Source organism: Pygocentrus nattereri, chromosome 21 (assembly GCF_015220715.1).
Source record: "Pygocentrus nattereri isolate fPygNat1 chromosome 21, fPygNat1.pri, whole genome shotgun sequence".
Classification (NCBI taxonomy): domain Eukaryota; kingdom Metazoa; phylum Chordata; class Actinopteri; order Characiformes; family Serrasalmidae; genus Pygocentrus; species Pygocentrus nattereri.
The window spans coordinates 23,010,440-23,035,292 of NC_051231.1; the positions used below are offsets into that span (position 1 = coordinate 23,010,440).

Below are 24,853 nucleotides of genomic sequence, written 5' to 3' on the forward strand. Positions count from 1 at the left end.
TTTTATTAATTTCAAAAACATGCTATTGCAGCCAAATAAATTAACGTTTTATTTAGTATATGTATATAATGTTTCAAATATTCATTATTAACAGATTTGGATGCATTTAAACGTGGCTATCGGCTGTTGAGCACTTCATGGCATTAGCCATGTTTAATAGAGTATGGAATGGAATATGTCCATGCAAAAGCCTCAATCGGAATAGTCTAGTCCGATTGAGGCGATTCGGAATGCAATTTCTATCCGATTGAATAAGGTGAGTAATCCTCTATATAATCTGTTAAATAGAACAATAACAGCCATGTAAATGCCAGAATCTGATTACACTCCATTCAGAACATGTAAGTATGTTCTGCGTATGCGCGGCGCGTCACAGCGAAAGGTTTATACCGTTCAACATGACGAAGCAGAGGAGATGGAGTTTTACTCTGAGCTTTAAAAGACGGCCGTGGGACGGACGCCTGGTTTGTGTGTCTCAGAACACGACGTCTTCCTCTCGACATCATTTAAAAGCCCTTAAAAACACAAGCGCACCAACTGGAAACTCATCTCATGCCGACTGGACATCATGTGATGTTCGCTGTTATGGTAATGTTTACTTTAAGCACTACTACACACATGCGCGTCATTTTGCATCGGATTACTTGTAGCGAGCATGTAAACGATTTTCACCAGATTGTTGAATAGAGTGAGCATATAAACACGTCAGTCTGAATCTGCAATCTGATTGTATTCAGTCGGATTGGCAAAAGTCTTTGCGTGTAAACATAGCCTTTTTTGGTTTTTCTCATACTCAACTGAGTGCTTCTGCTTGAGGTGGTGAAACAGATTGGTTGTGTTTCCCCCTTTTGTTGTTACAGGCTTCTTGTATATCTTGCATATTACTGTGATCTGTTGTACATCCGACATTGGTCTCTTCCAGTTTCACTCTGATCCCTTCTGAGTAGGACACATTCAGGATAAACAGAGCAAGGAGGAAAGTTCATTCATTGTGTGTGCAAATATCCTTTCTTACCTGTCTTTAAGGCATGTATGATCCTTGTTTGCCTTTTGGTTGATTTAGTTTTAATACCTAACTGCGAAAGCAAGTGTCATTAGTTTGTACCCTGTTGCATTTAGCTGTTAGCATTTTAGATATGTTTTAGTAGAGCTGCTTTGTGTTGCGGTGCTGTTAAAAACTAAGCAGTTGATTATATTGTGCTATATGTGATCTCACTCATGTTTGTGAACATTTTGTTGTTCTCTGTTAATTGTATATCACAGACCCACTCTCATTTGTGCATTTATGCCCAAATACTGACTACTGCCTCACAGACTCTTCACTTCTCTGTACTTTTACTGACTTCCCAACTCCATTTTTTTTAACTTATGTGAAACATTTTAGATAAGCATCAATACAAAAACAGTAAGTGTTATTCTGCTCAGCCTTATTTATTTTTACCCAGCGCAACTTGTATTGAACATCAACATCTACTTTTTCACACTTTTTATTCTTAGGGAAAAAAACGAAACAAAAATACGATACTAATAATTATTTATTAATTGATTAATGTATTGATATATTTTTTTATTTATATACATTAAAAACAAAGTTAACTTGCAAATATCTGACCTGAAACATTAACATGTTTATTTTCTCTGCTTTAACCAGGCTTCTCTGTGGTGTTGCCACATTACTTTCTGAGCTGAATTGGGTTATCGGAGGAAGGTACCACAAATATTGATTGAGAGGTTCCTGAGCCCGTAGGTCAGGAGCAGCCAATCAGTCAGAATAAAGGGGCAGCTCGTTAAGTGTTGGATGGTGTAACACCAGTAACGTATTCTGTGGTAATGCAAAGCGGCCAAATAAACACAGGTGTTCAGATGGTGTGCACATTAAGTAACAAAATAAAAATCTATAACATAGATTGACAATGCATTCAGTTTTGGGATGGTTACCTGAAAAATGAAAGCAATTCATTACCATTTGAGGGAAGTCATTTTTAATGTTGTTTATTTTATTATTATTATTTTTTTGTTGTTGTTATTACTTTTCCTGAAAAATAAACTTCCCTACTTGTAAGTTTCTCTCTCAAATACAAATTGGAAAGGGGAAAGCTTTAAAAAAATTCTTTAGGAAGAAATGGCCACAGTGAACATCTTTTAAAGGCATGTCACTTTCCCTGCTTTATAGTGAAAGCTTGGTGAAGAATGTGTGAAAATCTAAAAACACTTCAGTAGAAATATTTATTATAAAAAGGTCTGTGTGTATTGTGTGTGTTTTTTTGTTTTTGTTTTTTTTTTAAATATAATGTGTAAATAATGTGTGGCTTGTTTAGTTAAGATACAGGCTTTTTTTCTTCAGCATGTTCATCTGTAGCTATGTCATTAGTGTGCGGTCTGATTAGATGCTTTGGTGGACTGATTGCTCGTTTCAAGTTTGTGTGTAACTTGCATGTTTTCATCTTTATACATTTTAGTGGCATATGTGTTTTAAATATATTGTACATAGTTTACTAGTTTGGAAATGTTTAACACACAACAATTCTTCATTGTTCTTCTTAATCATGTTACAGTTACAAGCCAGTAACTGTAACTTTATTACAAGAATGTGAAGTGTAATGCATTGCATAACTTTGTTACAGGAAAGTCATTTTCCTGCAGCACGTTAGCTTGGACTTCTGTGCTGCTGTGGTGATCGATTACATACTGGCTTGGCAACAACAAGAGTTAAGTTAGTCCTGCATGTGCTTGAAACAGTATAGGTTGAACCACAGTTGTCTGCTCTCCTGTAGAGCATAAGATATTCTGAACCTGCCTAAGTGCCTGATGAGGAGCACAGGAAGGCCAAAATGTCCTGAGGGCACAGGAAGCCACTCTGTGCAGGACAGTTTGCCACTGTTCTGAGAATCTGTTTTACAGTTTGTTCTTTCTGTTAATGAAGTGGGATGAAAAATGCTGACTCGTCATGCCAAATAAGCCTACTCCAAGGGGGAGGAAGTGGAATCTCCTTGATTTAGACTTCATGGCTCAAGACTCCCTGTTGTCTTGCTTGTGGTGGGTTAGTGATCTGGGCAAGTGGTCTTACAACCCCCCCCACCCCCCCACCCCCACCCCTCCCTTTCAATGGACTGAAAACGTCATCTCTCAAAGAGGAAAAGGTGGAAGAAATTAATGAAAATTCTCATGAGAATTAGATTCCATGCGTAATGACCCCGTTTTTTATAACAAAGTTGTTTGACGTGTGACAATGGCCTGCTGTTACAATGCACAAACGTTTCTGTGCTAAAATCTAAAATCACTAAAGCGCACATGCATAAATGCGCATACCTGCACACATGCTGATCCCATATGGGGGAGGTCATTTTTATTTATTTATTTTTAAAAGCACCCAGCTCTATACTATCAGAATAAAAAGCTTTGGTCACCCAGCCCAGCCTGTTGTCTCCAGGCTCTCTAAACAGAAGCAGGTGGGAGATGCTGCCTTCACCCCCTCTTCATCCTCCTGCAGACCCTCACCCTGTTCCTTTGTGCTGGCCTCGAGGGTTTCCTTTGTGTTGGCCCTCTGGAAGTTGAATGGCCACATCTGCCATCCTCCCACTGAGCGGATGACAGCCCTTGCTGAAAGGACTTGGGCAGCAGATGGGGCATGATTGCCTGCAGATCTGCTGGCATTTAAGGCAAGGAGAGCCTGGTGTATACATTTTATATCTATCTATCTGTCTATATATATATATATATATATATATATATATATATATATATATATATATATATATATATATATATATGTGTGTGTTTGTGTGTGTGTGTGTGTGTATGTATATATATATATATATATATATATACACACACACACACACACACACACACACACACACACACACACACACATATATATATATATATATATATATATATATATATATATATATATATATATATATATATATATATATATATATATATATATGTGTGTGTATATATATATGTATATATATATGTATGTGTGTAACCTCCAGATGGAAATGCTGTAGCTGTGCATAGATTCACAGGGCCTGGAGTCGGGGACATCATGTTTCACTTATGACTGCATGAAAGATATAATGGTACAAATTTGACTCTCATTTTGGGTCAGTGTTCAGTGGCCTGAACACAACTGAATTTTATACGTCCCTATGTTACTTTTATTTGAAATTTCTATCTGACCGCTGTCATAAATGATAAATGTCTAGGGACATTGCATTTATGCTTTGCATAAAGTATAGATCAATATGGTCTTAGGTGCCATAGCACACAATTACAGTGAGGAGGAGGAAATAATCTCTAACATTTGGTGATATTGTTAGTAAATCATTTAAATGTCCATTTATTGTTTTTATTTTTTTTAATAAGGACATTGGCAGAGTTTCAGATTTTGTCCTGCTCTCTCTGGGAGAGAGTAGGGAGTCCAGACTCCACCACTCGTTTCACAGGACATGGCTTCGTGCCAGCTCCACCCCCTCTCACACCGTGCAACATGCATCTGGTTTCCTACTTTAGATGACTCGTGGTACCTGCCTTTTGCCCCTTTTCCTCAGTCAGTAGTAATCTTTTCGAGCTTTATTAGGTAATTGATCTCTCAGCACAATACTGTTAAATTTCAGTAGTCCAGGCAGCATTCTTCTCATTTGTCAGTTTTTGTGGCTGCCCTTCAAAGCTTTGTGCCTCTGCTGCAAGCATGTGTGCTCTTGCACTTAGAGACCTTCTATGACGCACTTCTTTGAAGGGCAGCCTTGTACGCCCAGCCACTGCATGCATTTTCTTTAACCATGCTTGCCCCAGAGCAGCCAAACAACAGATAGATAAAAGAGAAATTAGGTAATGTTGTCCCTTCTGAACACCCAAACCTTGCTTGTTGTGAAAGTAGAAGGATACAAACCCCTTATACCTATGACCTAAGCTTGATACTTTTTTTAGTCTCCCTACATTTCACATACAACCAGAACAGTTTGGTGTGAGGGCAGTGAATCATTGCACAATAACAAAGCAGATTCTCATTACAATTAAACAAAGGAATTTGTCTCTGTTTCTATCATAACATTTTCGAACCAGCAGTGGGGTTATCTCCTGACTGTAGCCTATTTCCAGGAGGAACTGTTACAAGGAGCTTAGTCCTTTTGTCCTCTTTGACGAATGCAGGTACAGAACAGGTGTCCACAGGAGCTGGTGTCTTGCTGAGCCTTGTTGGCCTGGCAACCTGCTTTTCATTTGCAGGCTGGGCATGTAATTATGAGAGTGGCTTAAACAATCGGGCAGATCATCTTACCAGTTTTTCTGCCACCTAGTAGCACGCCACACAATGGTACATGGTACTTGGTACAGCACCAGGAATTTGCTTTGTTGTTTTGGGGTAGTTCTTTTTATTCAGAGGAGCAAAACATGACTTTTTTTTTGTACAGCTTGAAAATATTGGTAGGTTAGCAGAACATTTTAAATATTCAACATTACAGAATTAGACAATGCATGGGATGCTATTCCATAGAGGGAGAGCAATCACAACCTTTTGTTTTGCATTCAACCCAAACTTTAATGTGCAAACAACCCACAAAACATTTACATTAGAGAGCTGTCACCTTGTGAGAAATAACTTGTCAGTTATAAATGATGAGAGACTACAAGGAGGAGGAAAGAGTAAGCCTTTGCGTCTGGTGGTGCCTATCAAGCAGTGTGTGGGTGACATCAGTGTCTTGCACACAAACACATTTACATACACGCGCATACACACACACACACACACACAACCAGATCAGCTTCACTTGTTTTAGCTGTTGTGTTATGAAAAAAACTGTCTTTCTGCAGTTGTATTGAATTTAAATACTGCATAAACCATAAGCCTATTCTGGCTTTCATACCAATACCAATATGGTCACTTTATCAGTTACCACTAAAGTGGTGCTGATATCACATCCTAACATTTCAGTTTTAGTTCTCACTACAAGAGAACAGGAGTGTTGTTCACCTTAAGATTTTTTTTTTCCCGTTACTTTGAGTGACTGGTGGAGAGACTGGACCCAATAATGTGAGCACGACCTGTAGGCCATAGTTGATGGCTTCCACACGAGCAGTGGTGGGCAGGGAGAGGAATCTTGACAAGTTGGCGAAGGAGAGAGCGAGACTCCCTGCAAAGGCCACTGTCATGAGATTCTTTCCAATGAATGTCATACATAACTGTGTGGTGCAGTGTACCATGCCTATGTGTTTGCATGCTTCAGTAGATGAGGACATTTTTGACTTCATGATTAGAATTTGCCTCTGAATACTTACTACATCTACCATGCCTGGTATATGTCCAAACTTAAATTTATTGTACCAATAGCATACATAATGTCCTGAACCTTTTGGGTTTGTGAGTTGAAGAGTAGCTTGTAATTCTTCTGGTGCTTTATGTATATTCATCCATGAGCCTAATTGTAAATGTTAAATAGTGATTAATTTATTTATAGAGCACAGAAGCATCATAAAAAGCAATGCAATAAAGTTCATTGAAATAAAAGGTGAAGCAAAGATAAATAAGCAAACATAAATAAAGGACATTTTTGAGAAAGCAAGCATACATATGTAGTTGTACGGCAAATGGAATATTTTTGTTTGTTTAGGAATATTTTGATGCTTGTTTGCAAAACATTTGAGCTTGGGTTAGAGTAATCGTAGCTGAATGTTTTTTGTGCTTTTGCTGTATATTTGATTAAATTAGACATTAATGTAAATGAGAGCATCTAGCAAATAACATCATTGTAATGTAAATAATATAATGGTGGAGAAGATATTTAAAGCCTCTTTATAAATTGTATGTGAGTAAACCAATATTATAGTAAGATTATATATTATGGGGCATAAGATTAATAGTAGATTATAAGACATAGCATTCTCAAATTTTTTGATCTCTTATTGCATTAATACAACTTGTTGGATTCTGATTGCTCCTTAAGAATTGAGATGGTGACATCCTTGTGAGAAGTGTTGTTGTTGTTGTTGTTGTTGTTGTTGTTGTTGTTGTTGTTGTTGTTGTTGTTGTTGTTGTTGTTGTTGTTGTTGTTGTTGTTGTTGTTGTTGTTGTTGTTGTTGTTGTTGTTGTTGTTGTTGTTGTTGTTGTTGTTGTTGTTGTTGTTGTTGTTGTTGTTGTTGTTGTTGTTGTTGTTGTTGTTGTTGTTGTTGTTGTTGTTGTTGTTGTTGTTGTTGTTGTTGTTGTTGTTGTTGTTGTTGTTGTTGTTGTTGTTGTTGTTGTTGTTGTTGTTGTTGTTGTTGTTGTTGTTGTTGAACTGCCTTTCGTGGATGCGTGTATGCCTGCCGTCACTTTATCTCTGCTGTGGTTTCCCCTTAAATCCCACCTGCTATTTTTGTCTGCCATCTAAGTGATCTCTCAGAACGAAATGCTGAGTATGCCATGTCCATTACTGAGTTGTCTTCCAGAGGCATTCCTTTGCTTACATGAATCAATTTAGTTATATTTCAAACTAGCAAACTAAGACGTAAAGGGAACATTTGTTTGGCTATTTTTTGGCCTTTGGTGACCTAATTGTGTGTTTTCTGTATGGTGACTTCTTCAGCTTCTTGTGAAAAATGGTGTGTTCAGTGCATCCTTTTTTGTTTCAAATGAGTGCTTAGAGGTGTGGTGTAACTTTGCTATTTTGAATTGTTAATGTGTTTGTGCATACTAGGCCTAGGCGATGCAATCAGATATCGTTGAGGATTGATTAGTAACTTGTAGGGGTTGGAATCTCAAGGCACCTCATGATTTGATTCAATTATAATTCAGAGGGCTGTGGTGCGATTATAAAACTATCAATGCATCTTGATGACTGAGTACGAACGTAAATTATTGACGATGAAAGTTGCTTCTGAGTTGGGTGGAAGGTTTATCGCTTGCTTAATAGTCCTCTGATTGAAGGAAGTACAACTGGATGGAAAATGGGTGGAAACATATAATAGTTCCTCATGTTTGTCATTTCCAGTATAGTTCAGTGTGACACAACTTGCATACAATGTGGCTCTTGTCCAGGTCCTTTTCCCTTCAACTTCATAGAAGTCAAAGTGCTTCTATACGCTATTTCAGGGGTTGGCACAGAAGAATTAGATTTTAAGATTAAAGTAAAATAATCCTCTTTTGCAGTAAAATGAAGCTCTGCTGATTGTTCTAACACGGTTTTAACAAAAATAATTTTTTAAACGCTGCTAATTCACCACCCTATAGCCCTGTAGGTTGGCGTGCAGACTGCAGGTCACCTAGCAATTCAGACATTCTCACCTAGCTAGTAGCTAACGAAAAGGCAAAGAGAAATTTTAGACATTTGGATAGGAATGCGCTACTTTGCATTTAAGCACTGCTTTGACTTCCTGGTACATTAGTGTTTGAACCTGTATCAAGAAACTGTCAAAGTTGCGAAGATGAAGTCAACTTCTCGTTCGAATTGTCCCATTCGATGGTGCCTCATGTGCATTCTGGCGCCTGAGGCAGAATTTAAGGTGGGACAGGAAAATTCTAACAAGAAGCTCGTGAAATGAGGAGCTGACTTCAGCCTTGTAAAACAGTTGAATGTTGAGAAGCATTTTACAAGAAACTCTTCTGCTTTTGAGGAAAAGTTTCCTGTCTGAAATGGGAGTAAAGTGGCTATAGCTAAAGTTTAAAGCAGAGCAAAGTCTGTCTGCGTTTTCATTTATATTTTTAGACTATACTGAGACATATTGGACGTAAAATGTTGCGGCTCCCAAGATGGTTTGATTTTTGTTGAAAGGACAAAATGGCTGCTCTTAACATTTGGGTTATTGACTGACCTAACCTATCTTTTAATGCATTGTGCGCTGGTCCGGATTTCTTGCTCATCCAGTTATGTTTTTATGTGCCGCCACAGACTTTCAGTCTGATTTCAGTCTGATTTTAACATATTACAGTATCATGCTGTCAGATTATATTAGTTTGACATTTAATGAAGATAATGAACTGATGCTTTCAGACTACATCGTAAACCATGAGTAAAGTGCGCAAAATTAGATGCTCCTTATCCATCAAATGTCACTTGAATAAAAATGTCACTAAAACAGGAAATGGTCATTATGGTATACAGATGATGCATCGCCCAGCACTATGCTAAATGTTTGACATGGAAATTTTAATATTAAGGTTTGGGGCACCTATAGTCTATGTATTTGCGTTTATGATTTGTGTAATAAGAGTCTAGGTATTTGGAAGGTACTCGGCTTAATGGAAGGGAGTTTTTTTTGTTTTTAATTAACCTGTTCAGTAGAAGATGCCTGAAACATATTGGTGGTCTTGGCTATTAGCTGTTATGTAAGTTCATTGGACTGTGTTGAGATCTGGATAGGTGCTTTAAAGGCACATGGCAAGTTAAATTTGTCTCTGGAGAGGATCCTCTGTATCTGTCGTAAATCCTATGGGTGAATGTAGTTTGCCTTGGTATCCTTTAGAAAGGCTCATAAACCCAGTCCTGATACAGCTGTTCTCCTCTTTCTGTGTTTACAGTTTAATTACAGAGGAGCACTAATGAAGAAAAATAAGCACTGTTAAAGCAATGAGCATGTTGTGACACATTGACTGTGTTGTTGATCTAGGCTCTAGAGGGGAAGTGTAATGAAGTGCGATTTCCCACAGGGGGAGCCAGAGCTCCAGATTGTGAGCTTGTCACCTCAGCAGCAGCAACAAGTGGCTGCAAACATGTCTGTGTGAAAGTTTAGTCATCAGTGTTCATGAGTCAACTCTATAACCAAAATGAAACAGTATTCACTGATGTGATTGTGGATGATATTTAAAGTCAAGTGGTCTTTCTCATTCTTCATTATAACTTTCATTATATGTTGGAACTCTTTACAGAAATGTTCTTTAGGCCCCATTGTGCAACGCACAACTGCAGCACATTACACAGGATCACATGTAGTGCAGATATACAACAGTGTGTTGAGTAGAGAATATATAATATACACTAAATGTATTCAAAATATACTTTAGAACACTAAATACAAAAGACAGTAGCTAAACAGAGCAATAAACAGATGTGACAAATACACACTATGCAACTAGACAGGATAGCAAAACAATATACATGAACTGCAGTCCCATGGCAGTATTCAAAGATTATAATTAAAAGAATTTAAACTGAAGGTGTGCAGTGATGATCAAGGGATCAGTGATCAGGCTACATCAGTGTGTCAGACTGTCTTGGAGAATAAGCCGTAGCATACTCTGGTGATGAAATTAGACATCTTTGACTTGAGATTTGCATGATTTAAGTCCACAGTGGCAATGGAAAATGCACCAGGATGTGCAGTCTTAAAGATGTTGATAGCCCTGTAGACTTGAGCACTGTGATAATGAACATGATGGTAAATTCTCTTGGGGTTTAAGACTGTTTTGGTCTTGGCAATCATAAACTTCCCCAGTGCTGAGCAGTGATTCAATACTACTTATGCCATTTTTGCAGCATTCTTCACTTGTATAGACACACACACAAGTCATTACCATGGGTCTTACCTGATAGTGCTGCTATCCTGTTGGCCTAGTGCTTGCTTAGGCCAGCTAGCTCTGTCTGAGCCTTAAAAAACAAAAATGAAGCAGTACTGGAGTTCTTGCTGGGGAGTGAGTTGTAGTCTGAGGTAGTCCAGTTTATTATCATTGTTATTCATTATCATTGTTATCATTATCATCATTATTATCGTTCCCTTCATTGGCTTCCTGTAGCAGCTCGCATCAGATATAAAACCCTGATGTTGGCCTACAAAGCCAAAAATGGTCCAGCTCCTTCCTACTTGAGATCAAAGGTGAAAGCTAGATCCGTACCCAGAGACCTTTGTGCTTCAAGTACGGCTCGACTTGACCCACCATCTTGCAGATCACAAGGAAAACATGCCTCCAGACTGTTCTCTGTCCTGGCACCAAGGTGGTGGAATGAACTTCCCCCAAGTGTCCAAACAGCAGAATCACTTGCTGTCTTTAAACGACGTCTGAAGACCCATCTCTTTACACTACACTTATCTAATCACTAACACTGTCTATTGAAGATCTTCACCTCTTTTTGTTCACTGTATTTTATTACAAACTTTTTTTCAGCAGGTTTAGTGTTGTGTAGACTCTGTGTTGAGTTGTAGGTATTTTTCTACTTGTTGTATTTGTTTTAGGTCTCAATGCATAGATAACTTCAGGTAGCAATTTAGAGCAAAGCTCTTTAAAATTATGTCGACCTTTATTAACATGAGATATTCTGAAGTAATGACAAGCACTTTTGTAAGTCGCTCTGGATAAGAGCGTCTGCTAAATGCCATAAATGTAAACGTAAAAGTAATTATCAAGAGAACAGGCATTGGAGAGGGGAGATTGGGAGAGGCAGATGGCTAGGATTAGCTTTTAGCTTAGCACAGATGCCTGAGAACCCAACTTCTGACACACTGTTTTTGGTCTTTCCTGTCACTGTCCTGAGGCCTGTTTCAATTAGTTGCCTGAAGATGATGCGACTTGTTTTGTTTTTTAAAGCTTTCTTTGAGCTGTACATAGCTGCCTGTGACAGTGCAGAGAGGGCAGTGGTCTATTTAATGAGAGCTGAAGTCACTTTTCCCACTTTCCTGAGGGGTTTCTTCTACAATAGCCAGATGTGTACCACCTTTGAACTCATCCAGTGTCTGCGATTTTTCCCTCAGCAGCCACACCTCTTTCACAATCCAACCACGTCACTTAATGCAAATATAAATCTGGCCAATACCATTAGATCTAATCCAAGCCCTTATCTTGCAGAATGATTTGCAATCGCTTTTGTCAGCAAGAGCATTGAAAATGCTTGATGGTAGACTGAGTAGTTGCCACTCTAGGCTAGCCAAGAATCCTTCTAAGTGAGATTAATGCAACATAAATATTTTAATATTTTATTGATGAATAACATTGCATCCATGATATAATCGCAGTAAAATAGTTGTGTCCCTGTTCACAAGCAGTTTATGTTTAGCTTTTTAACTAAAGTTTGTGTATTTATGATATGCAATACATAACATTTAACTGCAAAGTTTATAATTTCCTGGGATCTTTGGATTATTTTGTAACAGTTCAAAATACTACAAAAAAATCAAGTTTTGTTTTGGCTAGTGTGCTTTCTGTCTTATCGCTTACAATACTGTGTAAATTTCACTTTGCTGTAATTTTAAGACAACAGCCCAACAAGTTCAGATCAAGCTCTGTCAAATTTATAAGACATCCTTTGCATAGTGTAGCAGCACTTAGGAACCATGGGTTCACTAGCTTTTTAATTAATGCAAACTATCATCTGAAACCAAGAAACATATGGAGAATATCTTGATTATTGAGTTTGTGTTATTGCCCATCACTACATTGTCATTTATATCATGGAATGCTGTGCTCTTATAGAAATAAAATTTTCACAAAAAGCATAATTTTGTAGTTGTTTACATTGATGTAATTGCAATTAACTGTGCTTTATGTGAAAGTAGTTTAAAGTAACTTGATGTCCTTCTTCCATAGATGCTACAAGACTGTCCTAAAGCCAGACGAGAGGTAGAGCTCCACTGGCGAGCGTCCCCCTGTGCTCACATTGTCCGTATCATTGATGTATACGAGAACCTTTACCAGGGCCGCAAGTGCTTACTCATCGTCATGGAATGGTGAGTCACCCATTTAACTCTCTGCCACGACTGCATCATATTTGTGCCTTTATCGCAATGGGTGAATGTACTCAGTCTGCATCCCCAGAACACAATGACCCTCAAATGTGTGTCTGTAGCATCATAAACACAATACTGGCATAATCTCTGATTTTCACTGAGCATGGACTTTCAGTACATTTGTTATTTATAATGTCCATATATTACTTAACATATGAACCAGTTATATCCATGTTTACATGGTATGATGCAATTTTTAAAATATTGAATCATTCAGATACCTTATCGTTCCCAAGACAACTCATCTCCGGTGTGGTGATGCAGTCAGGAGGTTTCATTGTGTCTTCTGTGTAAAACAGGTACTAGCAGGTGTCTGGAACGTTAAGTTATGGTAATTACATGGCTACGCTCTGCTCTTAGCTTGAGTGATCGGAAAAATGTATGTCTAAAAGCACGCTTTGAGACGGTGACCTCTTCTCCATATAATACACATACTGAGCAAGATTATTCTTAGTCACATACGCCCATTTCACATGTTTGGTAAGGCTGTGACGTAACGCATTAACGTATTAACCGTTTTCCTCTTTATTTCTGTCCCTATGTCTTTAATGCATATGATGCATTATTTTGGTTGGCTGGAATGTGTTAAGTCAGGCATCCCAGTCTCGTGCAAAGTTTCAACATGACATTTACACAGCAGCCCTGCTGGCTATAGGTATTTCACACTTGTACACACAGGCACATTTTGTGTTTTCGTTATTACCTGACTTCCCTCAAAGCAGTTGACACCTTTTCTTTCTCTTCCACTTAGAGGGATGTGAAAATTACATGTCGCACTTTTATATTTCACCGGTTTACTTTCTAAAAAGCAGATGTTTTCTCACGTTTGCTGATCTGTAGTTATGATAACGTCTCTCGGCTGAAAGAGTACACTAACAAACTAAAGCATGAGTCACACCCTTAAATGATACTCTTATTGGGAACCATCATTATTTAGGGATGTTTTTGTTGATTAGAAATAAATTAGTGGAGTCTGGCTGTAAAAATTTAATTGTTAACTGTAAAAAAGGTGAATATTGTGATGCTTCTGAAAGTAACATAGGCTTTGGGAGTTTGTTTGTTTTTGTTTGTTTGTTTACCTTTGTGCAATACAGTATTTTAACCTATGTACAAAAATGGCTAACTTACTAAAGATGATTTTTTGCGCCCTTAATACAGTGTAATGGGTTTCTCAGAGTAAGGAATATAGAATCAAAAGCCCAGTCTTTAGGACTGGGATTGAAAGCCATTGCTCTGTATTGTAACTCTGTATCATCAGAGTTTTTCTCAGCTCTAGAAACGTGTTTGTCTCCCACTGCTTGCTGTTACACTATCATGTGAGCATCTCTCACCAGAAAGTATTTGGGGTGAAGTTGTTAGTTTAAAATGTGGAGAAGAGAAACGCTTGCAGCCGTTTATAATCACTGTAGTTTGAGTTTTAACTATACTTTCAGGTTCAGCATTTTAGTAGTAGTTTTCATCTGTAGCTGTCTGTTTCAGCATTCCGAGGAAAGAAATACATCTTAGTCAGCAAATTTAAATTTTTAAAATTATTTTATTATTTATTATATTTTTATTATTATTTTTATCATCAGCAGGATTACAAAGCCCCTATATGGAGCAGGGGAGTCTGCTGCATCAAATAGATGACATATCCTCATTTTGTCTTCACCTACATCCTCGCGTGAGGGGGAAATGACCGTAAAGCGATACTAGGGAAACGAGGGGACTGGCAGGTCCTCCCCCGTGTGGGTGTTTGCTGTCACCATAAGGCTTGGGGCACGCCTTGCATTATAATCATTCTATACATCTGAGTCACCATAAATGACTAATAAATGAGAACAAGCGAAAAGGAATTGGAAACCCCACTTCTGCCAATTGATGGCATGCATCTCTTGCTTCCCTTTTGCATCTTTTTCTTATTTTTCACATTTGGGATATGTCAGGTTTTTAAATTTCATGGGTCCCTTCTCTGCAAAGGAAAGTCATTGTCATTGTGTGGGGCAGTGTTACCAACTTGCAGACTTTGTTAGAAGAAAAAAATATATATAGCAACCACTGAACAAAATGTAGTGAACAAAAAATATATTTTTTTCTTTTCTCTCAAGATATGCAAGGTGGATGTGGTACCTGTGGTTAACAGGCACCCATTGCGTAATTATCATTTAAAAGTGTTTAAGATTCCTCAGTTTTAGCCGTCACAGCAGAAATATAGATGGGTGCTTGAGTGATTACTCTCAGTGGTTAACAGTTAATGTCTCGCAGGCTTCCATGAGGCCATCTCCTACAAGTTCAAACAGATTACAAGAAATCAAACCAAATTCAAGTGCTCAGCACATGAGTTGTAACAGGAAACAGAATGTGGAGGTCATACGAACTGAACACAGTGCAGGTAGAAATGGAAACTGCTAACTTAACTTAAGCTTAAAGTTCTTTTTTTTCCCTTTGGAAGTTTGAAATCATAAGTATAAAAGTGTCCTAGTTTGGTGGAAAATTGCTAAAAATGAGACAACTGTTCTTCAAAGCATAAAATCATATGGTGGAATTTATCACTGCCTGAAAGTAAGCTTGTGGTTGTTATATGAAGCACAGGCTGGCTGAAAATGTTTAAACCAATTTAAACAGTCTATTTGTAATAGCTTGGCCTGGTGGTATGTAGCTGGAGGTAACATGGAGGTAACATGCATATTCCCAAGATCCCTTTTTTCCCTCAGGTTTGCTAATCCTGGTTAGTTCTACACTTTCTATACACTTTTACAATTTCTATACAGAAATTAGTGCTGACCCAGAACTCTCTTCTAGCATGATATCTATGTAATCTTTGCTCTGATTAATTTTTGTCGGCAGGTTTTAAACCTGTTAATGTAGCCTGGATAATTTTAGTGTAAATATTACACGTTTAGTTATAGGTGTGTCTGTAAATTGTAAAGATAACTACTAATAGCTTGAAAATGTGCAGTAATACTTTGGGCCTCCCAGTCCAATCCGAAGGTATATTGCTGTATTTTAAATAATATACTGTTTATGTAAAATACTGTTAGTATCCATGCAGAGTGTCACACTATACTTGCATAAAATGGAGTGAATTTTCTATATTACTTAAAAGTAAATGACAGATCAGTACATCAGTAGAGTCAGGTCGGTACTCTGTCGGTAGGGAAATTAAGAAATGGGTTTTAGATCCCCAATAATCTCTAAAGTTGTATGTCATTAAAATACTTATTGATTTTCTTCTCTGCCATGTCTTGTTTTATCTTGAAACATGAGAATTCCAGGCATGACTAGTGGATGTACAGTAGTCACGATGTCTTGATTTGATAAGCTCCTAGGACATCAAATCTTTTATCATTTGTCGTTTTCCTAGTCTGTTAGAATTGCTCACTTCCGGTGAATGTTGTGAATCTGTCTTTTGGAGGATAAGTGGCAAATAGACATTGAGTGCTTGTCTTTTAATAGTTCAACTATAGATTTAACTATGTACAATAGCTTAGAAGATAAAATATCTGTACAGCACAGAACATATGCCTTTTTCTCCACCAGCTTGATCTCAAAAAGCTTTTTGGGGTTTTTTTTTGGTTACTTAATGTAACTTTGTGGTAATACATTTTTAGGGTTTTGGCTTTTTTTTTTTTTTTTTTTTTTTTTTTTTTTTTTTTTTTTTAAATAAACATCAGTTTGTACAGGCAGTACAGAGGGGTCTTTTCATGTGCTCGTTTAGCCTCTTCGATGTAAACTGGAACACCTGTTTCCTTTTTTTTTCTTGTCTGTCTTGAGAAGCTGGCTGACTATAGACATGTTTCCAATTGATATTGAAAGTGATAAAAGGTGTGTTTTTTTTTTTTTTTTTTTTTTTTAGCCCCTTACCCATGTCACATTTCTGTATTCAGATAATTTATGCGTTTTTCTCTCTTTGTGTCCGCTGCATGATGAGTAAAAAAAAAAATAATGGGGTGCTGGAGCCTATCCCAGCAGTCATCGGGCGGAAGGCAGGATACACCCTGGACAGGTCGCCAGTCCATCGCAGGGCAGACAGACAGACACAGACAATCAGTCACACACTCACACCTAGGGGCAATTTAGCATGTCCAATTGGCCTGACTGCATGTCTTTGGACTGTGGGAGGAAACCGGAGAACCTGGAGGAAACCCACACAGACACGGGGAGAACATGCAAACTCCACACACAGAGGACCCTGATCACCCGGCTGGGGAATGGAACCCAGGCCCTCCTCGCTACCCACCGTGCCCCCCCCCCCCTCTTTTATTACTTTTTTTTTTTTTTTTTTTTTTTTTTTTTTTTTTTTTTTAAATAAACATTGACCAAATAATCAGCCTATAACACAATTACTAATATTTTGTTTGATTTTAACACTTCAATTCAGTTCCTAGCAAAGCAAATTTAAACATGGCAAGAAATGTCTTTTGGTCAAAAAATACACAGTAAATAAATAAGTGCTGATGCCATTTATTATAATGTGCAAATTTGGAATCTAACAAAGTCCCTGTCTCTTTCAGTGTTGCAGTCTCAGTCTCTATGAATGAACATTCAAAGCTTGACCGAATTCAATTCTTCTCAACTGGCAGGCTTCCAAGAAGGACAGCCCACCGAGTCAGTCCTTGGTTCACACTTAGAGGTGGTTTATACAGATGAAAACCACAATGATAAAGGGGGATGGTTTGGTGTTGTATATGAAGACACCTCATGATTGTGGTTTGGATTTGAGAATTTCTTACTCTGAACAACCCGTTCATCGTGGCTTTAGGTTATAGTTCAGCTAATTTCCTTTTTTTTTTTTTTTGCCCCGTAACAGTAATCGGCAGGCATGTGGGTTTTAAGACATGAATGCTGTGATAGTTTAAGTTACTGTCTCCGAAGATTCTCATAAACTGCTATGTCTCTTTTCTGTGAAGAGTGAAGAGTGGATGTTCCCTGTATTATTAAGAGGACATGCTGACAAGTGCACAAATATGTTAAAAACGACCCATAATAACTTTATAGCTCACTCCATAGCAAAGCCAAGCCCTTGTATAAGAGTTCATAGATTCAGGTTTATTATTATTATTATTATTTTTTTTTTAGCAGATTCCATGCCTTCTGCGTAATGACTGCTGGGATAGGCTCCAACACCCCCACCCCACGACAGAAGGATAAGCAGTTTAGAAAGTGTGTGTGTGTGACAGATTCCATGTGAATTTTTACATGCTCATTTCTTTGCGTTAATAATAGTGATAACAATAATAACAATAGTGAAGTATACTATGATTTTTATATTTGTCTTACACACATGCATGCACTCTCACCCATACAATGAAGACAAAATGTCTAAGACAAAACTGAAAACGTGATGATTGATTGATTAATTAATTAATTGATTCACATGGAAATAAACCTTTAAGAATCCAGATTTTTTTTTAACAAAGTTGTGACAAAATAAATATTCAGAATCCTAGTCTATTTCTAGGCCCACATTCAAGAAAATTTGTGAGGTTGTCCATGTTATGGTCTTTGTACAAAAAGGTCACTTTTTAAAAAAAAATCTTATTACTTCTGTTTAAACACCTGTTCAAATAACACTTGAGTGGATCTGATGTGCTGATCAGAGGCTGTTGCACAAATGTATGGAGTCCATGCCAGCTTGAGTGCACACTGTCCATAAAGCAAAAGGGGGACATACCAAGTATTAAGACATTCTGAAATTTATGTAACCATTCAAAGATTTTACACAGATCACTTAAACTCTAATGCTGTAAGTATGCTGATTAATATGTTGCTCTTTTGCAGCATGGATGGAGGGGAGCTGTTTAGTCGGATTCAGGACAGAGGGGACCAGGCGTTCACTGAGAGAGGTAGCATTGTATCCTTCTTAAAAACTTGTATTGTTAACGCTAAAGGTGGTTACTAATCCCTCTTTTTTTTCCCCTCCAACCACTACAGAGGCCTCAGATATTATGAAGAGTATAGGTGAAGCCATCCAGTTCCTTCATGGCATAAACATTGCACACAGAGACGTCAAGGTGAGAACCTTAACCTATCCTTGACTTGCTGGCGAAACAGTATGGCTTATGTCCTGTCACTTGTGATTCCACAGTCATCCTTGGCCGCAGGCTTAACAAAGCGTAGGTGTCCTTGCTCTTCTTGGGTGGCTATGATGGCCTTCCCTCTCCCCCATGACTAAGTCTGATGCTAGCCAAAACATGTTTCGGTTAGCTGAAACAGATTTGGTGATTAGGGTTCTCCTTCAAGTGCATTCAGCTGTCCTAAGAGGTTTTGATGGTGGCACTCCTCACAGATGTGGTGGCTGTAAACAGTAAATAAGTGTGGAAACATTAGCCTTTACGTCGCACCTTGGTGGTGTTGTGTGACGTGGGCAGATAGTGGGTGTAATTGGCCGTGACGAAATTGAGGTGTGGGGGGAGTAGTGGATAAAAATAATAATAAAAAAATGTATACTGCCTAATAGATGATGTTGAAGTCAGATATCTGTTATTGAGGTAAACAGACACATCCTCTGGTAAGAATCCACTCATTTCTTCATATCCACATGGCTGAAAGTGTTCTTACTGATTGCCTCCGTTTTTCAGCCAGAGAATCTCTTGTTTACCTCAAAAAGGCCCAATGCCTTTCTCAAACTGACGGACTTTGGGTTTGCGAAGGAGACAACCACACACAATTCACTGGCCACTCCATGCTACACTCCCTATTATGTCGGTAAGGGTCATGGTCTCCAAGAGCTCACCTTGTTCAGTCCGTTTTTCCATTTCAGTGCTTGCTTGTAGTATTTGCATTGTCTGTGATCCTATCACTTTAAGTGCAATTACTCTTTCTTTCATGTTGTAGCCCCTGAAGTTCTTGGTCCAGAAAAGTATGACAAGTCCTGTGACATGTGGTCTTTGGGTGTCATCATGTATATTCTGTAAGTGATTTGTGCCTCATATGCTGTCTTTCATAAACATGTGTTTGCTTAAAGGATAATTTCTTTTTTTTTGCCTTTTTATTTCGATGTTTTACGTCATTGGTATTTTAGGCTCTGTGGATACCCACCTTTCTATTCCAACCATGGGCTAGCCATATCTCCAGGGATGAAGAGAAGAATCCGCATGGGACAGTATGAGTTTCCCAATCCTGAATGGTCTGAAGTCTCAGAAGAAGGTGTGTCCACGTGCGTTTGTCCGCGTGTGTGTTTGCGTGCGTGTGTGCATTTTTTTCCCTCGTTTTTTGTCTTTAAAGTTTAATCATAAACTCTGTAAACTTTTTAACTTGTTCTTTTCTTTGTATTCATTAATTTGTACGCTTTTAAAGAGTAGAGGTTAACTGGCTGCTAATGTTGGTTTTCCATTACAGCCAAGCAACTTATTAGAATGTTGCTGAAAACTGAACCCACACAGAGGATGACCATCACAGAGTTCATGAATCACCCCTGGATCAATGTAAGAACAGTCATTTATACAGTAGACCTGGATGATGTCTAAAAATAATTAGCACAGTGTTTTCAACATCTTTTGATAACTACTACACCTGAAGTTATAATAAACGTTACTGCAAATGTGCTTTTGCTGCAAATTTCTGGGTGAGGTATATGCTAATACCACTCCCTGTGAGAGAAACTTTAGACTGCAAGTGATTTCCAAAGCTGTGCAAACATGCTTTCTACATTTAAAAACAAAACATTTTCTTTTGTTACAGTGGTGTTAAACCATTCACCGAACTGTGTACAGAAAATACTGCACATTTTACTGTAGTTCACACACAGTGACAGTGAGTTCACTCTGCTGAAGCTTTAAATGCTCCATTATTACTCAGTGTTTTAACAGTATACGTGAATAAAACATTGTGTACATTTTAGCTAATATAATTTATTACATTTTTCTGAGAACACCAGCCATAGACGAGGATAAGTGGAATTTCTCTCCAGGTTACAGCTGCTCTGTGCTAACTTCATTATGTTAGCTTGGTTGTCTTACTGTAGCGGGTCACTTTGAGGCAAGCTAATGTTCCAAAGGATGTCAGGAAGCCAGCTTACTTCATAAATGTGAACTGCAGTTTCCAAACATAGTTTGCAAGCTGTTTAATGGTAAATTAATTCTCTCTAATTCTGTTGTTTACCACATCAATTAGTCTTTTATACATTATCTGGTTACTTGTCCATCATTGAAGATATTCCATTGCATTGCCCTGTCATCCAGGCCTAGTATACAGACTAAACTTCTGCAATTAGTGCAGTGTAATGGTCTGTCTAAATGAATGACTGAGCATTTCTAACCCTTGTATATGCGTGTGGTCATCCAGCAGTCGATGGAAGTGCCACAGACCCCCCTCCACACAAGTCGTGTGCTGCAGGAGGAGAAGGATACCTGGGAGGATGTCAAGGTGAGCTTTTTCTGCCTTATATTGTGCTGTTGTGGACAAAACACATCAGTTTTTGTCATAGGGTTTACTCCATGGTCTGGTTTAATTGTTCTTTAGCTGTATTGCTTATGGCAAATGGCAAAATCCTGTGTTGTGTACTCAAGGGTTTTAGACTCAACACTGAGGAGAGGCTTAAGGAGAGGCTTAGCAGTTTTATTTATTTATTTATTTATTTATTTTTCCTTTTTTTTTTTTTTTTTTTGTAGCTCTGATGCCTCCTCAATGTGCCAGTTGTTTGTCTGTTTCTGCTGATTATTGATTATTTTTTACTAGATTAATTTCACTGATGTCACTGCCTTTTTGTGCATCTCAGGAGGAGATGACAAGTGCCTTGGCCACAATGAGAGTGGACTATGAGCAAATCAAAATCAAGACCATTGAGGATTCCTCCAATCCATTGCTGATGAAGAGAAGGAAGAAGGCCAACATGACAACTGAAAATCAGACACCTGCCTGCTGAGGACATGGTGTTTGCCCACCTCTCCTTTATACATGTGTACACAGACACAAAAGACGTACATTCTTACATTCGAAAGGTTGTAAAAAGGAAGCAATAATTCATGAAAATGGGAAAGTAAGAATGAATGGAATTTAAGTTTGCTTTGATTCTAATCTTTTATCAATTTTACTGTTTGTTTAAAAAAAAAAACATTTGTTTTTATTACTTAGACTTTGTAACTAATCAACCACTCTGTACCCTGAAAAGGGGGTTTATGAAATTTGGAGAGCAAAGAGATTATGAATAAGAAGGAGCTAATGTCTGTAGTAGCTTATTTTGTGATGTCAGCAATTACTGTTTTTTTCACATGGTATTTTGGGTTACCTGAACATTGAAGAGAAGGAACATTTTTTTGTTTTTCTCGATTTCATTATTTTTCCTTTTTCTTTTTTTTTTTTTTTTTTTTTTTTTAAATCAATCAACAAAGCCATTGGTCACGCACACTTTTTTCACTGCAATTTAATTTCATACTACTCATTCTTATGTTATGGGATGGACTTGCAGACTGAATTGCACTGTTTTAATATGGGTTACCCAGCTTGCATAGGTATTTCTTAGGTTCTTGTGACAGAAAGACCTGAGGAACTTGAGCCTTATGCAGGTTTTCTCACGAAATACCCCTCCCCCCATTTTCTCAGAAACACCCCTGCACTTGTATGTTGTGTGTTTTAAAAGGCTAGTTCCAAAAATGTAATGCTGTCGTCACCACCATGCAGATAGAGCACACGTATTTCTGAAATGACTTGTCGAATGTAGACAAACTGTTACTTACTGTGAAGCCCTTTGAACGTCTCACACTGATGCTTGAGGTTCAGTTACTCAGAGCGTCCGGATCTTTTAAGAGCTTCAGATTTCGTTATTAGTGGCCTGTGTTGCTGAGGTCTGGTTTGACTGGTGGGAACTGGCATCTGTTCTCCCATTGGAGTCGCTCATGGAATCTTGCCCAGTCCTTTACACAAGGAGACCCCTCTTGAACACACTTTGTTTGTTCTTTGACTGTTTTGTTGATTCTATGCTTTATGCACTCGGTCTGTGTGTACTTTGATCCGTCTTGTCAATGAAAATTGCTATGCATTTTGTTTCCTCAGCTGACCCCTCCTTAGAAAAGTATTTTAAAGAATGTTGGTCAGTGTTTATTTAGAAATATCTAGGATGCAGTACATGGGCTGTACATTTTACACTCTGGCCCTAAATGATGAATTGCAAAGCCATTTCATAAGAGCTCGAGTTGACCTGCTAAAGGTTCATTGTAACTGATGGTCTCTTTGAGTATGAATGGATTTTGATCGATGGGCAGTTTCTGTTGGAGCATAGCTGTTTGTTTTTTTTTTTGGTTTTTTTTTTCCTCCTATGGATTTTTCATGTCCATGATTAGCTTGCATTACCCTATGAGAACAGCTATGTAAAGACAGCTATGTGGATGATAATCAAAGAAATATTTCCTTTGCCCTCAGGCCCCAAGTGTTACTGTAGTTTCATGTGCTCTTAAGTGATGGGGATCAGGTATCAGGGTTTTTTTTTTTTTTTTTTTTTTTTTTTTTAATCAGTCTCCTCAAATTTCAGTACAGTTCAATGTGTTAAGTCTGAAGCAGTGGACTGCTAGCTCATCATCCAAAGGATTTCTGATTATACTTATTCCTCGGTCTGGACATTAAGAATATTTTATATTCACTTGTTAATTTTTAAACCATTCTATCTTTTTATTTCCTTTGCACAAAAGTTTTATTTTTTTTCCCTGGCACAAATTTGACAAATGGGATATAGAGAGTGTTGCCTGAGCCCCAGGTTTACTTGCAGGGGAGTCACAAATGTATTTTCAGTGTTCAGCTGCTGTACCTAAGTCTTGGTCTGCTTCAACTTTGGATTAAAACACATAAAAACCAACCTGTCTTTGGTGCCATGTTTAAGTGCAAGACTCTCAGTGTGTGCTATGGTGGTTATGCTCTGTAATACTTGACTAGATCTTTGATAAATGTTATGATTTGTGCCTAAAATGTTGTTTATGCTTCTTACTAATTCCATACATTGAATTCTTGAGCAGGGTTGTTGGAGAAGATTGATGTGAGCCTTTCTCCTTATTGCCAGTACCGATTGTCTGGCAATGACGAGGGTAACCTGTTGTGTTCTTGAGGTTATGAGAGTAAACTGAGGTGAGGTTTTTGGGTTTGGCATTTTTGCAACTCAACCTGAGAAATTGGCAGTATGTCAAATCATGTCATGGTTTTGCTCTGATGAGGTTTGAAATGGAGGTAGAAAATGCACTAAAAAAAGGAGCTCTAATTATTTCAGTGTGAGTCAAGACTCCTTTTGTAGTAAACTAGCCTTGGCTTTTTTTGTTGTAACCACTCTCATTGACACATTGATAGTTAATTCATTTACTCTTTAGTTTGAGTATGTCTGAAAAGGCTGGTCATTATTGTTTAGATCAATGACTTTCCTAGAGGCCACTTCCCTGGACAGCGGAAGGGCAGTGGGTTCCCATGATTGCAGTTGAAAACCACTAGTTTATGCAGAGTTCATGATCCCTACCCCTTGACTATACATCCGTAATCCACTTTATAAGCCTGTGATCTCTAGTTCTACAGGATAGATTGAGCCATTTACCCTTTTTCTTTGAATGAGGATGGAAAGTGGGAGTGGTAATATCTTTAGGTTTCTCTGAACCCAGCTAATGCAATGTGTTGTTTCATCACTGTTAAATTGTGGATAGTTGAAACTTCAGAGGGTCACGAGTTATGACTACTTCCATGTTTCTCAACCAAAACAGTTCTTTCTTTTAAATCTGTTGACTGATGTTTCCATCCTTTGCTGTATGTGGCTGATTGTAAGGTCAGTGACTTAGTGTACCATTCTTGCAGAAACACATGGCTAACTTGTTAATAGTTTGGCTAAAATTTCCACCAGTGAAATTTGCATAAGTTTGTGGAAGTTAAGCAGCTGACGGCAAGTATGAAGGCATGGGCTGGAAATACAGAAGTAGTAGTAGTAGGCGCTCCAATATGCAAACCTTCTTATTTTAAAATAACTGCTCTTCTGTAAGGAGCTAATCTACGGTAATATGCCATCAGTTTTAATTGCCTGTTGGGGCTGCTGCTTAATCATGAAACTTTAAAAAAGATGCCTGATTCTGGTCATCTACTGCACTGATCCAGCACACCTAATCCAGTTCATGAAGGCCTTTGGGAGCATCTGAACATTGTTAAAACGAACCTCTCCAAGGAACTTGGGCACTGCTGAAGACAAGACTGAACAGTACCCTGGAAGTAACCTTGA

General features: G+C 38.1%; 1 protein-coding gene across 2 annotated transcripts in view; it reads left to right on the forward strand.

Annotated features, from left to right (window-relative positions):
- mapkapk2a (MAPK activated protein kinase 2a) overlaps positions 1-23,464 on the forward strand; it is a 39,658-nt gene extending 16,194 nt beyond the window's left edge. The window contains exons 2-10 of one of the 2 annotated variants that reach the window (XM_017713012.2): positions 12,497-12,636; positions 18,457-18,521; positions 18,610-18,689; positions 19,257-19,383; positions 19,513-19,588; positions 19,700-19,824; positions 20,017-20,102; positions 20,962-21,042; positions 21,395-23,464. In XM_017713012.2, coding sequence (XP_017568501.1) covers positions 12,497-12,636; positions 18,457-18,521; positions 18,610-18,689; positions 19,257-19,383; positions 19,513-19,588; positions 19,700-19,824; positions 20,017-20,102; positions 20,962-21,042; positions 21,395-21,541 — 927 coding nt within the window. In that variant the 3' untranslated portion in view covers positions 21,542-23,464. The remainder of the gene's footprint in view (positions 1-12,496; positions 12,637-18,456; positions 18,522-18,609; positions 18,690-19,256; positions 19,384-19,512; positions 19,589-19,699; positions 19,825-20,016; positions 20,103-20,961; positions 21,043-21,394) is intronic. The other variant, XM_037531976.1, reaches the window with a different exon arrangement.
- The last annotated feature ends 1,389 nt before the right edge of the window (positions 23,465-24,853 follow it).